This window comes from Python bivittatus, unplaced genomic scaffold (genome assembly GCF_059951505.1).
Source record: "Python bivittatus isolate LINGU-HERP-01145 unplaced genomic scaffold, Pbiv_v1 ctg000350_np1212, whole genome shotgun sequence".
Taxonomy (NCBI): Eukaryota; Metazoa; Chordata; class Lepidosauria; order Squamata; family Pythonidae; genus Python; species Python bivittatus.
In genome coordinates, this window is record NW_028277074.1 from 42,896,382 (window position 1) to 42,912,561 (window position 16,180).

General features: G+C 39.7%; 1 protein-coding gene across 1 annotated transcript in view; it reads left to right on the forward strand.

Moving 5' to 3' along the window:
• The first annotated feature begins 8,435 nt into the window (after positions 1-8,435).
• TMEM131 (transmembrane protein 131) overlaps positions 8,436-16,180 on the forward strand; it is an 87,278-nt gene continuing 79,533 nt past the window's right edge. The window contains exon 1 of the mRNA XM_088145015.1: positions 8,436-8,773. Within this exon, the coding sequence (XP_088001141.1) occupies positions 8,599-8,773 (175 nt within the window). The 5' untranslated portion in view covers positions 8,436-8,598. The remainder of the gene's footprint in view (positions 8,774-16,180) is intronic.

Here is a 16,180-nt window from a genome sequence, read left to right on the forward strand (position 1 = left end):
GAGACAGTGTGCCCCTCCTGGTTCTACTAAAGTTCTTGGTGGCATTTGATGCTTTTCACCATGGTATCCTCCTGGATCACTTGTGAGGGTTAGGAGTGGATGACACTGATTTATAATTGTTCCATTTCTTCCTGAGTGGGCTGCTCCTATTAATAGTTATGGGGAAGAAGCAATCAAAGCCATGGCTGGTCTAGTGTGGCATGCTTCCCATGCTATTTAACACCCACATGAAACTGATGAGAGGTTTCATATCTACCCTGGGCTGAGCCACAGTTGGAATAGAGGATTTAATTCCATGTCTGGAGGCTGTGAAAGACTGATGGGAAGAACAAGCTAAAATTAAATCCTGGCCAAACAGAGGTATTATTTGCGCATAATCTGGCTTCATTGCAACTCCTATCTTGGGTCCAGATGAGGTAATCTTCCCCCAAAGAAGTAAGTCCATGACTTGGGAGTCTTCCTGGATCCACGCTTTTTGCTTAATCAGCAAGTAGAGGCCATAGTCAGATAGGCCTTTGCCAAAAATCAGCTGGTGTATCAGTTGCTGCTCTTTTTGGAGTGAGAAACCCAAGCAAGGTGACTCATATCTTATCACGTCAAAGTCAAGATGCTGCATAGGATTCCAAATCATGTAACTTCTTTAATAGATTGTGGTAATGCAGTAGACGTAATATATCTTGATTTCAGCAAAGCATTTGACGAATACCCCATGATATTGTGATTATCAAGGTGTGAGTTAAAGGAGTGACAATTCAGTGAATATATGGTGGCTCAAAAATCATACTTGATGAGTCATCATCAAAACTAGAAAGCGTATCAGGTGACTGGCTAAAAGTTCAGTCCTTGGGCTCTCTATTCTTCAACTTTTCTATAAATGACCCAGATGAAAGGATGCAGGAATGCTTATCAGATTTTCAGATGATGCAGAGTTGGGTAGGATAGCTAATACCCTAGAAGACCAAAAAACAAAACAAAACATTCAAGATCATCTGGATGAGTTAGAGAAATGGGCTGAAAAAACAGAATGAAATTTAACAGAGCAAACACGAAGTTCTTTGCTTACTAAACAAAAAGCATAAACACAGGCATAGGGTGGGGAATATTAGGTTTTGTATTGGTACTTGTGATAAAGGTCTTAGAAAATTATGAATAATAATAATAATAAATGAACATGAGTCAGCTGTGATGGTACTTGTGATAAAGATCTCAGAAAATTATGAATAATAATAATATAATATAATAATAATCTGAACATGAGTTAACTGTGATCTGTGTCAACTGCAAAAAGGTTAAGTGCAATTTTAGACCTCATTAATAGAAACACAGTTTCCAGATCACAGCAACCTGATTCTTACTTTGGTCAGACCAAAGTCTTGAGTACTGTGCCTGGTTATGTGCAACACTCTTTAAGAAAGATTTAGAGAAACTGGAACCAGATTGGAGAAGTGCAAAAAGGATGATCAGGGGACTAGCAACTAGGAAGCAACATTGAAAGAGTTGATATATTAAGCCTTGAGAAGACTGAAAGGGGACATGGTTGCATTGTTTACATACCTGAAAGAATGTCATACATAAGAAAGGAATGCATGAAACAGTGTATGAATTTGGGGGAAACAAAATGTTGATATAAACTAGATTAAGTTAGATTTCCTTTACTCTCATCCCCTACTTTTAATTTATTTCGCTTAGTACTGCTCACATTTTTCTGAGTCTTTAATAATGCTGCCTCCCCAAAATGGAATAGCACGATGTATATACACGTGCATTTTTTCAAGCAAAACTGGCTAAATATTAGGAGGACCATATATCCTTCTATGTTGACCACACTTGTTTATTGGAAAGCATCTTCTGTTATTGCCTGGTTTAAAGATAACACTGAGAAGGAAGAGTAGGGGCTTTGAAAACAGGTAGCACCTATGTTGCAGACTGAATAGATACCAATCACCTATGTAGCATGCCAGCGATGATATACGCATACATCATAGACAATTATGTTATTGGTGACATGCCACATGATATGTTGCCTTCTCTGCAGCTCCCAGTAAGCTCCCAGGAGCTGCACTGGCTCCTCCCTGCCCTCTTGATTTCATTGCCAACCTTTTCACAGATAGGATGCTGCAACCGTGGTTGGGTAACTGATAAGGTTCTGTCTGCATGTCTGCCAGCTTCTTGTCATTTGATCAAACATCCTGACGTAATATAGCCATAGTTCTAAAATCAGAACCCACTTTTCCCATCCTCTTTTTTTTTCTGACCCACCTGCCAGAAAAATACTTCATCAATCTAAAAGCTTGCATTTTCTTTTATTTCGCTTTGATCGGTTCTGTTTAAAGTATTGTCCAATGATGGACTTTTTTTCATCACAGATCAGCTTGGGTAAGACTGCTTTTTATGTGCAATACATTGAAAAGTTCCACATCAGCATTATAAAGCATGCAATAGCACTTGCCCTTCCCTTAGATATTTTGCCCAGAGCTGTTTGGATTTAGTCATATGCAGGGTTTGGTCATATTAGGAGATCTGGGTCTCCTTTTATGTTGTTCTCCCATAGCCTTCTACGGTGGACTGTTGTTAGCTGAATTATGATTCATATGAAGCTCAGATGAAGAACTGTCGTAAGTGAACTGTTCTTGATTTCCATTACAGAAGGCTAACTTTCCCAAGACTTGCCTGAAAACTGAGGTTAAGTTTGAAATAATGTATGTTTTGACATCCAATTTGTAGCTTTTTTCTTTTTAATGCACATAGTATGAGGAAAAATCTGCAGTGGAATAGATGTGGAGAGGAAAAAAGGTTATTTCTTCTATTGATGAAGTTTAAGAAAAATCTCATTTCTGAAACGGATAGATGTTTGTAGGAAAATGGAGATTTGAACCCAGGAAAAGCTGCAACTGATAACAATATTTCCTAGCACCACTTATCCATATATTTGTGCCAGGCAAAGAATGTTGGAAGAAATGCCAAAAATAAAGCACCAATCAAGAGAAATTAAATTTTATTTCAAGAACTCTGTGTGTGTCTGTAGGTCTGTTTGTATGTTCTACTGCTACAGTTTTTGCCAACTCATATTTTCTTCACATTTAAATTTTGTATTTGAGGGAAGAGATCATTGTTATCAATCCAATCAAACCATAATGTTTTTAATATAAAGTATACAGTATATATATATAAATCCCCTCTCACCTCTATGGGTGGTTTGTGTCTTCCTTAGTTTCAGATCCTCTACCAGAGGCCTGGGAGTTTGAGGGTTCTGTGCAGTATCTTAGCTATTCCTAGCACTGCACTCTTCTGGACAGAGAGCTCTGATGTTGTTCCTGGATCTGGTGGAGCCACTCTCCCAGCTTAGCAGTCACAGCCCCGAGTGCTCCAGCCACCACTGGGACCATTCTGGCCTTTACTTTCTATATCCTCTCAAGTTCCTCCTTCTGGCTCTGGTACTTCTCCAGCTTTTCATACTCCTTCCTGATGTTGCTGTCACTTGGCACCACTACATCTACATCATGGCTGTCTTCTGGTCCTTGTCATATAAAGTCTTTTGGGCAAGTTGATTCTGAATGAGCAGTTAAAGCCCATTATCTCTTTAAAGAAAGGTGGCAGAAGTTTTAAAAAGTGAGAATGTTTTGTTCCACTTTCTCTTTCTTGTGCAAACTTCCTACTCCAATTCCTGTGCCCCTTTACTTAAGTTTGCCTGTCTTTTATTTTGGACAGTCCTGTTTTTATAACTTTTCTGATTTAAGAGAATGTGAAAGCATTTCTGCATTTATATGTGTCTGTTTCCTGTTCCTGTATTTGTATAATGTTAAACAGGAAGTAATAAAGAGGGGCTCGTGTTTTTTATCTGAATTCTCTAACATTAATTGTTTCTCTATTCATTAAGAATCTTTCCTGGCCTTTCCATGTTTTTTAAAACAAATAGATAAGAAATTGATCTTTGTACTAAGCATATGTTAAGAAGTAACATAAATGCCATGGTCTGTAATAAAAAGTTTTATGTTTCACGAACAGCAGTTTGTGTACTATATGTGATTTAATGCTTTTCCCGTATCTATTCCTACTTTTCTCTATCAATCTCCAAATGGCATACAAGATGTGAATTACATTTCTGCACATCCTCACACCCCCCCACACAAAATACCTTGTTTGATTTTGGCTTAGTGCATCCTCTAAACTCAGCCATTATGAGTTTTAAAACATAGTTTATGCCTTAATTTGTGGAAACCCCTTTAAATGTGGTTTATTTGTATTCATATTAACCCTGTGAACTTGCATGGATAGCAGCCCTATTGCAACAAAAGATTGGATTTCAGAATTTTCCATTATATCACAGTCCATCAAACTCGGTCTTTCCCATCTACAAGGATTTCTCATTTCCAATAATTCAAAAAATGCAAATAAAACTACAAGAAAAAAAAATAGTCATGGTTGACCAAGTCTAATCACTTTAATGTCAGTTTTCTGCACCTATAAAATATAAGTATCTGTTGGTTAGCTTTGATGATCTTTATGGCACTAGAACAGCTTTCTCACCCCCCATATCTGCTGGACAGCAGTTTTCATCATACTGAGCCCTAAATTTTTAAAAATATCCCTGTAAAGCATTATTCCCAAATATCAGTTTAATGCCCTATAGTTATGGTATCAACTTGCATAAAACTATTCAGTGTTAAGATATGAACATACAGCTTAGGTATTGCACTGTACCTTCCTCTTAGCTTGAAATCTTTCATGTCTATATACAGTTCCAGCTGTGAATGTTGATGTTGTCATAGGGAACAGAAGCATTGTGTTGGATTCAGTTCCATGACATCTGTCTTATCTTTGAAATTAAGATCTAGCACAGTGTCTCCAGCCTGGACAAATTCCCAGAATTCCCAGAATTTGGAAGTTGCCCAGTTTGGGAAATACCAAATTATTATCTTAAGCTGACTTCCTTTCTCTACAGAGCGAATCCCTTTTAATTTTCTATTTTTTAATTTTAAGTCCAAATGTAGGGATACAGGCTTTGTATTGGAATAAAAATGTTCTAAATAAATAATATTTACAAACAGAAATATATTTCTTTATTAAATGCATAGACTAAAAGGACTGGTCAGTAGGAATATACAAACAACAGTATCAGTATACCAATGCTATACCAAACATATTCTCATTATACCTTATACATAGCATTTAACCATTCAAACCATTTACTTTCAGTACTAGTACCAGAATATAATATAGTCAATCATTGAAGGCCTTCCAAAGCAAGCAGGTTTTATGAGCCTTTGGATGGCCATGAGAGTGGGAGCCATCTCCCATTACACTTCACAATAAATGGAGATCTTCAGCCAGCATCACTCAAACTGGGCAGCCAGAATCTATCTAGGAAAGGCAGTTTCACAGGTACACATGCCCTGAGCCCATTCACCAGCCAGAGCTTGACAAACAGTCTCCTGGTCGTAGCTCCCACCTGTTTTTCCAGCAGGAGTCTAGAATCCAGGAGAAATCCAAAGTTGCAGTCCAGCTCTTCATGGAAGTGTATAACATCATCCAATGCCAAAGCTGTGTCATAATCAGCAGGCCTCTGAATGAATAGCCACTTTGTCTGCTAGGATGAAGTCGGAGCCTGTTTTTCCCCATCCAGATCTTGACAGCCTTCAGACACCAGTTCAGGACTCTTCCACATCTGTCTTTTGGCCCAGCATAAAGATGTATAACTGGGCATCATCAACATATTTATCTCTCTCTCAAACTGACAGATGACCTCTCCCAGATGCTTCATGTACACGTTAAACAAGATGGGGGAAAGGACCAAGCCTTGTGGCACCCCCTACTGCAGTACGTAAGGACTCCATCCCTACATTAACAACCTGAATTGCCTAATTGGAAGGAGTACAATAGGAGTACAACAAGATGTGTGAACAAAATGCTGGCTGGGGATTTCTCAGAGTTGAAGTTCACACATCTTAAAGTAGTTGAGGTTGGAAAACACTGGAGTAAAATCACTAGAGTACAGTACCTCCAAACCTTCAACCCTTGAAGACAGCTTAGAAGGACACTGGTGCCAAAGCATCAAAGGCTGCTAAGAGATACCTGCCTATGTCATCCTTGAGGGTGATCAATGTGGGTTTATTCATGCATCTCAGCCTCAGTCCTGATTGCCATAGGCCCAAATAATCTGCTTTTTCAACAGCTCTTTATAATTGTCATTTCACCACTTTCTTTACAACCTTTATTGAAAAAGGAAGGTTGGAGATTGCATGATAGTTGTCTAATGCTGAAGGATCCAGAACAAGCCTCTTAAGAATGGGGCAGAAGACTGAGCAGGTGAATAAAATCATGGAGAAAGTGGACTAACAGAAGTTTTTCTCCCTCATTCAAAATACTAAGGCCAGAGGTTATTTAATGAAGCTGCTTGGAAGGAGATTTAAAACAGGCAAAAAGAAGTACTTCTTCACACAGTGCATAATTATTATCTATGGGATTCATTACCACAAAATGTTGTTGCTAACTTATATGACTTTAAAAGGGGACTGGATAAATTCACATAGGACAGATGTATCAAGGGCTATTAATCTTAAAAGATTCTTTTACTACCAAATACCGCATAGGAGACATGTCTGCAAATACCAATTGCAAGGGAACACTGGTGAAAGACAGTCATGTCTCCATCTCCTGTTTTTAAGCATCCCAGAAGCATCTAGTAACCTACTATAAGAAACCAAATGTTGGAATAAAATGGTCTTTAGAGTAATCCAGCAGGACCATGCTTATGTAATAACTGAATTTCAAATTGTAGCTGGATTAAGTTTATATTTCATTTGTTAGAAGCTTGAGTAGAGACTGGGTTTTTTTGGTCCCATTACAAGTATTTGTATAATCTATGCAAAGATGCTTAACACATTGTAGTAATTCATTACCATCTACTGTAATTAGTCATTGTATTACTTTTGCAAATACTTAAGCTTTAACTGAATAGCCATACTACTTCTTTGTATTATATTATCATTTAATTTAAACAGCATTTCTTTCTGTTTATATCAGAATATTTTACTTTAAAAAAAAAATCTCTTTCCAGATTGTCTCCAAAACAGTTGTAAAGTAAGCAGTTTGGCGTTCCACCCACCTCCTGTGAAGGTGAGGATAATATGTTTTTCCCTCCGGGGCTTAATGTATGTTCAGTAAAAGAACAATTAAATGATATCTCAAGGAATGCTATACCATAACAAATTTGATTATGTGGCATTAAGTCCTGTCAACTCTTAGTGACCACATATATTTTCTCCACGATAATCTATCCTTAACCTGGTCCTTCTTACAAATTTACCCTGAAACAAAGTCAGAAAGGTAATTCCAGTGAACACTACATACTTTTTTCCAAGTACATATATACAGCAGCCTTCCCAACTGTAGTCTATTGATTATTTGTAATGGGGACGATGGTAGTTGTAGTCCACTCCAATTTGAGGGCAATGAGGGAGGGGAGATGCTGCACAGGTCTGAGTTTGTGTGTGTGTGTGTGTACATACACACATTATTTGCACACAAGTATCCTGGTTAGTTTGCAGTGCTTTTAAAGACAGTTATCACACAAGTTTTTTTGTTTGACGTGGGAATCGTTAAGATGCCACAGGACTATTCCCGTGTTCACAGTAAAAGGTAAACAGGGATGCCACCCATGTTATTTTCTCACTGCACAGGACTTCACGGGCAGCCTCGTCTCTTTCGGGGCGCGCGATGCTTGGTTCCACCCTGCAGAAAAGGCATCAGTGCGGGAGGTGGAGCGTCAGGCAAGGTTCCAAGTACTGTATTAGGAAAAATGCACAGAGACTAAAGCGGGAGCATCTGAGTTACAAAAAAGCGGCTAAGCCGGGCACGATGGATGGATCACATCAAAGTTACTATAGAAATGTGGAGATGATTGCTAGTTGACTCCGTGGCATGTAACTAAAGACACCAAAACTCCTATTTTAAGGCTACTATACCTCAATTCTGACCTTCCATGCTTGGAAATACCGCGCACTTTATAAGAACTCGAAAGGAACGTTAAAAAAACAGAGATACTTTTACGAAGCTGAACCAACAGGACGCTTCAAACGTAAGAAAAGCTGGCTTTAAATGGAAAATCCGTGCCCTTACGAAACATGATGGAAATTTGCTTCCGGAGCACGTCCCTTCTCCTAATGGTTTCAGAACCGTCCACCAGCAGCGATCTGCCCTTTCTAAAGATGGTGAAATGGCCCTCACCTGCCCTTGCCTCTGGAGCTCTTTGGAAAATACCACAGTGCTGTAAGGGACAGCGCCTTGCCCTTATCTAAGATGGCAACCCTTCTGTTCCCATTTTTTTGTCCGTCCCGGAAGTGGCCGAGAGCTCCTCGAAGCACGCCCCCCGGCCCTCCTGCTTGTTGATGCGCGCGGGGCCGAGGGTGTGTCTACGTGTGTCATGTGCGCGCGCCGGATGCTCGCGCCCCGGCCGCGGCTGCCTCCGGCACGCGCCCAACGACAGAGGGAGGAGTGAGCGAGCGAGACGCGGCGAGAACCGCCTCGCGCACCCTACGGGCCAAAGAGGGGCCCGCAGACAGACGCGGAATTCTCAGGCGCTGAGGCGGCAAGAGCGTGATGGCGGCGGCAGCAGCAAGGCTGAAGTGGGAAGCGACTCCTCGCTCCACCGGGTCTTCCTCTCTTCCCGTGGTGACCGAGAGCCTAGCAGTGACGACGCCAGTCCCCTGGCTAGGAGTAGCGCTGCGGTTGTTGGTCGCGCTGCTTCTTAACGCGGCCCGGGCCGACAAAGAAGGTGAGGAAGAAGCTAGCGATGGACACCTCCCTCACGGGCATTTAAGCGGAGCATCGTCCCCTCGCTAGAGCGGCCCAGAGGGCACCTGAGGGACGCGGGCGAAGCCTTCAGAGTCTCTCTCCCCCCTTCTTCCCCAGGTGGTTATCTGGGGAACATCGAGGATCTCAGCGGTTTCTTCCTCTTTATTGCCCGGCTGCCCCTCTGGTGGATGGTCCCGTGCAGTTGTACCTGCGGGTCCTCCCGGGCCCCCTCTCCCCAGTATTTTCCGTACACCGCGTTAACGTTGTCAGTGTGAATAATTCTGTTTCTATGCCCCCTCCCCCTTCCAAAGAAGCAGTAGTGAAGTTGTTGCATCTTGGGTGCCGTTTCCTAAATCACTTGCCTCTGTTTTGCACCCTTGTCGGGGTCCCTTACAATTTCCTGTCGGAAATTTTACTTCATTTTCTTGTTCGTTGGTGCTGTAGTTCTCTCTCGTTCCCTCCCAGCCGGGCTGCCAACTCACTGCCCGGCCCTGTTAGTTACTCCACCCGGCTTGGGACCTGCCTCCCCTGGGCCTGACTCTCCCCACTTTGTAGCCGGGCCGTAATCGCTGAAGCTGTACTTGTTTGGTAGTGACATAAAGTTACTGTTTTTATCCTCTTTGTTCTACACCGGCAATGGGAATGGAAGGCGAGTTTGTTCTTGGCCTCTCAACTAGATCCTAAAAGCAGGAACAGTTACTGCACCATTCACAGCCAATGTTAGACTTGGGTTGCTTGTTTAAAATGACTCTAAATTATTTCTCCAGGCCACCCTGATTTCTTTCTTTACCCCACTGGGTAGCACTCCTTACTGTCCCCCCAGTCAAGAGATGTTTATGAAAATCGAAATATTTTAATACTTCTCACTTTTAAGGCTTGCTTTATAATTGGTGGGGGTGATGTTATTGTAATGAAACATATATTCAGGTTGTGAAGAAATTCCTAGAGGGTAAGAGTCTTACAGTATTCAACATTACTGGTATTGAATTTAGTGGTTGATATGAATCCAAGAGCAACATGAAATGAGGGAACCGTATGAATCTTAAGTGTCCTCCTCAAGCTTCAGTTTGTTTTTCCATAAGCACATATTATTGTGTTTTGACATTTGTAAGTTGGAACTTCTACTTTGTTTTAATTCTTATATTTTGCAGCTGCTTATTTATAAAATATAGATTATTATTAGTTTAAGGCTTTTTACAGCTCAGGAACAGTTTTGGCCCTGTTATCAGTGGGTGGTTTGTTTGTCAGCTGATCGTTAGAGCAACAGAGAAGTGGCTTTAAGCCAGGAGTTTTAGCCACAGAAGAAATCATAGCAGGTATTCTTGGAGAAGGAGCATACCAAACAAATTGCTATATGTGGAACATTTTCTGATAAGTGCCTATTTGATAACATTTAAGAGCATTATGAAGATAGCATCAAGATATAATATTTAACAATTCATATGAGGTAATAAAAAAATTCAAAATTTTAACTTTGCCTGACAGGGAAACTTTGATTAAAGAACTAGAACCTGTATTGACTATTGCTTAAAAATTGTTAGAAAAATACAATATGCAGAACTTTACTTTCTGATTGTATAGCTTATATTGCAGAACGACTCTTGTCTTATCAGTGGCTTGTGTAGATTCTGTATGAATAAGTTGCTGCTTCACCCTATCTAATAATGTGCCTTCATGCATTGCCTGGAACTTGCAAAGTCAGCAGTTAGCCTTGCAACATCATTGGTAGATTCCCCCCCCGCCCCCGCTTTCTGATTTTATTTATTTACTTAAAGTATTTATATTGCTGCCCAATTTGAACAGTGCAATTCTGGGTGGCATACAATAAATAGATAAAAATATCAGAAATAAAATAATACCAACTAAAAACAGATATAAACAATTGGCGGTCAGGAACTCAGATTTATTGCACTCTTCCTTACAGGCGCTCTAATCATTCTGACCCAAATGCTCAAGGAAAGAACCAGGTTTTCACAGCCTTTCTAAAGGCCTGCAGGGCTGGGGCCAACCATATGGTTGAGTGGGAATCATTCTAGAGGGCAGGCACTACCATGGGAAAGGCATGCCCACTAGGTCCCATAAGATGACATTGTTTCAAGAGTGTGCCTACCTATTGGAGTCTTTGGTATGGATAGATACCATTGGGAAAAGGCAGTGCTGCAGATAAACTGGCCCTGTGCCATATAGGGTTTTATGGGTGATAATCAGCTTCTTGAATTGCACCCAGAAGCCTACAGGAAGCTTAGCAGAGTAATGGCATTACATGGGCGTATTGAGGAGCACCTATAACTATCTACAACACCACATTCTGAATTAATTGTAGCTTCTGGATGGTCTTCAAGGACAGTTCTCTATAGAGCTCATTGCAGTAGACCAGTGAGGAAATGGCTAAGGTGTGAGTGACTGCAAGCAGGGCCTCACAAGTTGGTGCACAAGATGAAGTTCTGAAAAGGCCCCCTTGGTAGTTTTATAGTAGTTTCCAGGCATACTATTTGAAATTGATACTTTATTGTATTGAAAGCTAGCATATCATTGTTCAGAGGTCTTGACATGATGCTTGACACTTCTTCATAGTTACTGAGAACAAATGTTTCTACTTCTGTATTTGCATTTGAATAAGTCTATGCTTCCAGTGCCTCTGCTTTTCTGAAGCAAGCTTTCCAACTTGGGGATTCATGGATCCTCTGCCTCTGCATTCTTCAATGAGCTTTATGAAGGCTTTTCCATCATGATGACTGGTGTGGGTCTTCCGGGCTGTGTGGCCGTGTTCTGGAAGTTTTGTTTCCTAACGTTTCGCCAGCACCTGTGACCGGCATCTTCAGAGTGCAGGAGCACAGACAGGAGCAGACCCACACCAGTCATCGTATGCCGGCCGTGAAAGCCTTCGACAATACATTGAACGCTTTTCAGGTTGGCTTATTTCTTTTAAAAGGATACAGAAGGTATTCTTACGCTGATACTCTTTCAGGCTGTATGATCTTAATTGGATTGTTTGCTTATCAGAATCTGTTCTGGCCTTGTGACTTGGCAGTTCATTACTTTTAGCTTTGAGTAGAAATGTCTGCTATTGTTGATGACTGTATAGGCAATTACCTGCACCATAATTTAGATTTTTAAATCAAGTTTCAAATGCAAGCTTTTAGGGAAAAGAAAAAAGCTTATTTAGAGTTATATATCTTGAATCTGTATTGTTTAATGTAGATAGACAAATTAAAAGGTATACTGGTGTTGCCTGTGACCTGATAAGAGGTACACCACAAAGCAGCTCACTCTGCCTTTGAAGATGCCAGCCCCAGCTGCTGGCAAGACATCAGGACAAAAGAAAACTAGACTTTCAGCCTGAAAACTCATTACTGCTTCAAACTAAAAGATACTTTGGAGATTGAACTTAACTTTATTGATTAGACTGGTACCAACATTAAGACAACAGTGGCAAGCGGGGGCAGCATTTATCTGCTTTATTGGAGTAACAGGTTGTATTGTACTTGGAGGGAAGGAACCTGGTTTAGTGATACATGTGTTGGTAACCTCAAGGCTAGATTACTGCAATGTATATTTCATGCAACACTCCTCAAAGAGGGTCCAGAAATTGCAGCTGGCCCATAATGCAGTGGTATGGAAGGCAAGTGGCATCTCTTGGAGATGCCATATTGCTCCCATGTTGGGAAAGCTACCCTGGCTGCTAGTTGCTTTCTGACCCTAATATAAGGTATTCATTCTGGTGCATAAATCTTTACACAGCTTGGGACCAGCTATGGGACCAACTGTTGCTGTGTAGTCTGCCCTGCTTCCTTTCTATTCTTTACAAGAGCCTCATGCTAACTTGTCAGATGGCTCGGGTATGGTGATTGAATGTATGTTACTTCTAGCCAGAAATATTACAAGTATATTAATAATTTAATTCACCAGTAACAAATATTAATGGAAATACTGTGTTTGAAGCAATGTTTCCCAGATACCTTCCTACTGATAAATAAATAACAAAAAAACAATTATCAAAAATGGCACTCTTGAAAACAGTAAATTGTTGCAACAGATGGAAGGTAATCCCATTCCAAGAGATTCTCACACTGAAAAAGTTTAGGAAAAACCTGATTGGTCAATCCAGTTAAAAGCACAGAGACACCAAAACCCTGTGAAAATCAAAGAACCAGTCAGGCATGGGAAGATTCCTCTCTCAGTGGGCTTTTAAAAATAGGAATGGGTAGCTCGATTTTGTTTTTTGTTTTTCTTTTGGAGATCCAAGAAAAATACAGTTTCTTGACAATAGTGGAGCTAAATGCAGATTAGCATTTTGGTTTTTATTTTATGAAAAACAATTTGAGCTGTAGAGTCTTGGTTATGTTATCTTTGTTTCATCTTCTGTATACAGTACAATATATATGTTTTGGGGTAAAGAGAGTGGTTGGGATAATCATTGTTACTTTCTTTTTTCTCCTTCACTTCTTTAATCTTGATATTCATAATAGAGGCTTGAATTCTTATTGCATCTTTGACTCTTAATCAAGAAGGCTTTTACCCTTAGCCTATGTACCTCCCTACTCATTTAAACTACAAAAAGGAAAGCAAGCAGGGACACCAGTTCAACTATTTCTAGTGAATTCAGCTCCAGAAAAAAAATTCTTTGGAAAAATGTGTTCTGTGACAGCATTTCCTAAATAGGCTTTGCCCAGAACTGTGAGATGGTGTAGTGGAGTTTGGGGGAAAGGCTTCAAGACCCACCAAAAAGAGATAGAGGGGCCAACACTACATATCTGGCATATCTTACTGTTTTTACTAGAAAATAAAATCCCAGACAGTAAAAATTCCAAGGCAAATCTACATAGTTCTCTCATGGATACAGCATGGGCCCTATCTGTTTTGATAGTAGAAGCTCCTTATTAGCCTACAATTGTGGTCCCCAGTTATTCCTGTTTATCTGAAATAATTAGTTAAAGCTACAGGGAAAATCTACAAGGAAAATACACATGTATCAGGATTCTGATGCCTATATAAATATTAAAAAATAAGAAGAGTCACTTTTATGTACATGGTTTACCTAATTTCTGCATGTGAAAGTATGATTGTTGATTTGGAGCTTGAGGGATATATCTACTCTGTACATTTTTACAAATATGTTGACTTTAGCAGCTTCCTGATTATCCATTATAGAAGAGATTTTCAGATTGCCTAAGTATAACATCATAGAATGATACAGTTTGAAATGACCTACAGAGATCAGGCTGTAGCTGGGTATAGGATCTGCTAAATCATTTTGAACAGATGGCCATCCAGCCTCTGTTTGAAGATTCCAGTACCACTTTATGAGGCATACTATTCTGCTCACTGACAGCTCTCAGAATATTCCTCCTAATAACTAACCTGAGTCTATTTCCCTGCAGTTTTATCGAATAGGTTTTGGTCCTACCACAGGACAACTGAGAAAATGTCTGCTCCCACCTCTATATGACAAGTCCTTAGATATTTGAGGATTGCTTAGTCTTCCCTTCTGCAGTATGCCCATACCCAGTTTCTTTAATTGTTCCTTAGAGAACAGTTTCCAGTTCCCTTCTAATTTTGGCGGCCCTCTGAACATGCTCCAGTTTATTGATGACTTTTTAGACTGCTGTGCCCAGAATGGGACACTACCTTGTCCTTATTTGGGCAGTATCGAAACCCTAGGGTTCCACAAGAACTTGATAGGGTTCCTTGGGGTGATAGAGTTCACTCAATTTTCTTCACTAGAGCATTATCTTTTAATTGGGATCCAGGATTTTTTTTTTAAACTAACAGATTATGCAACCTGAAAAAGTTTGGAAAACTCTGACCTAGCCATCTGGGGGGATGCTTTAATTTGGATTCCTGAATTGAAGAGCAGATTGAACTCCTAAATGGCCACTTCCAGTTGTTAAGATTCTATTATATTAGTCTCCTGTGTCCACATTCAGACACATATTCGAAACTGAGATTTAGGTGATTATACTTAAAACAAACCATAGCTATAAACTGTGGCTGGCCATAATTTAACTCGTGATATGGATTCAGATGTCATCCTGGACGTAACCATACTGTAAACTATAATGTGAATCTGAATCCAGATTAGGTTAGAATTCCAGTTTAGATTGTCATGTTAATTTGTTCACTTCATGATTCCTCTCTCTCCTATTTTATCCTTTCAACAATCCTGCCCATTCAGCGTACAGTACTTGATTGTGTACAGCTTTGTGGTTGATTTTCCTTATCTATCTGTTAATGTTGTTTAGTTGCCATTGCTGGGTAATAGTATTACAGTATAGTTAATTTTTCTTTTATACTGCCTTATCATTTTTACTACACATACATCCCTCCAGTTAATTTCTGGCCCTTTTTAAAGCACTATTGAAATTTTAAATAATACTGATATTCAAGGACTGTATCCAAATTTTGTCTTTTAAACAATTCATTGTTTTTAAATTATAGATTAAATAATATACAATATTGTTCATATTTGGGTATTATAAAATTATAAACATCTATGTTTATGCATGAGTAAAAAATAAGTTAAAATAAATACTAAGCTTTTTTTTACTCATGCATAAGCATTGATATAATTGTTTTTTTAAATCAATTTCTGTATGAATTGTTAAGCATTAAGATAACAAAAATGGGCAAAATTGATACATGCCTGAGCCAATTTATAGAAGGAAGAAATGTAGCCAAAAAAATCTAATGCAATTACTGTGGATTCTTCATCTTATCCTGGCACTTTCATGTGTTTCTTTTACTGTTATTTAACAGGTAGAAATTGGCTCATAGATATTAAAATTTGTTTTTGGGTTGGTTGAGGCCCTGTCTCCCCTGTGAATACTGTACCTAGCTGCTAAACTGTTTTTTTGCATTGCCTGAGAAAGAATGTCCTCTTCGGAGAAGTGTCTAAAGCCCCACCTCTACCCAATCCTAAAATATCTTGCCATTCTTCAGCTCCAGAATACTCCTGAACATGTTAGTCCTCTTTATGTGTAACTCTCCCAAACAACAGTATTTCCTCACTGTGGCCACTCTTTCAGTAAAGGTTTATAGGGTTTCTTTTTCTGGAGTATAAAATGAAGAAATAATGATGAGCAACAGAATAACATATTGGCAATAACAATAGGGCATTAAGAAATGAATAGTTGTTATTTCAAGGATAGTTTGGTAGAACTTGATGGTTTTGGCAAATCTTTTAAGACAAGCTGATCTGCTTAAACAGCAACTGGAAGCCATGGCCATGGAAGCTTTTGTCTTGTTTTGGCTTCTGCACCAGTTGCGACCCTACTTGGACTAAAATGCCTTGATGACAGCAACTCATGCCCTAATCATGACTTGGTTGGATTGTTATAACACATTCAAAGGGACTGCCTTCGGAGATAACCTGGAGGTTGCAACTGGT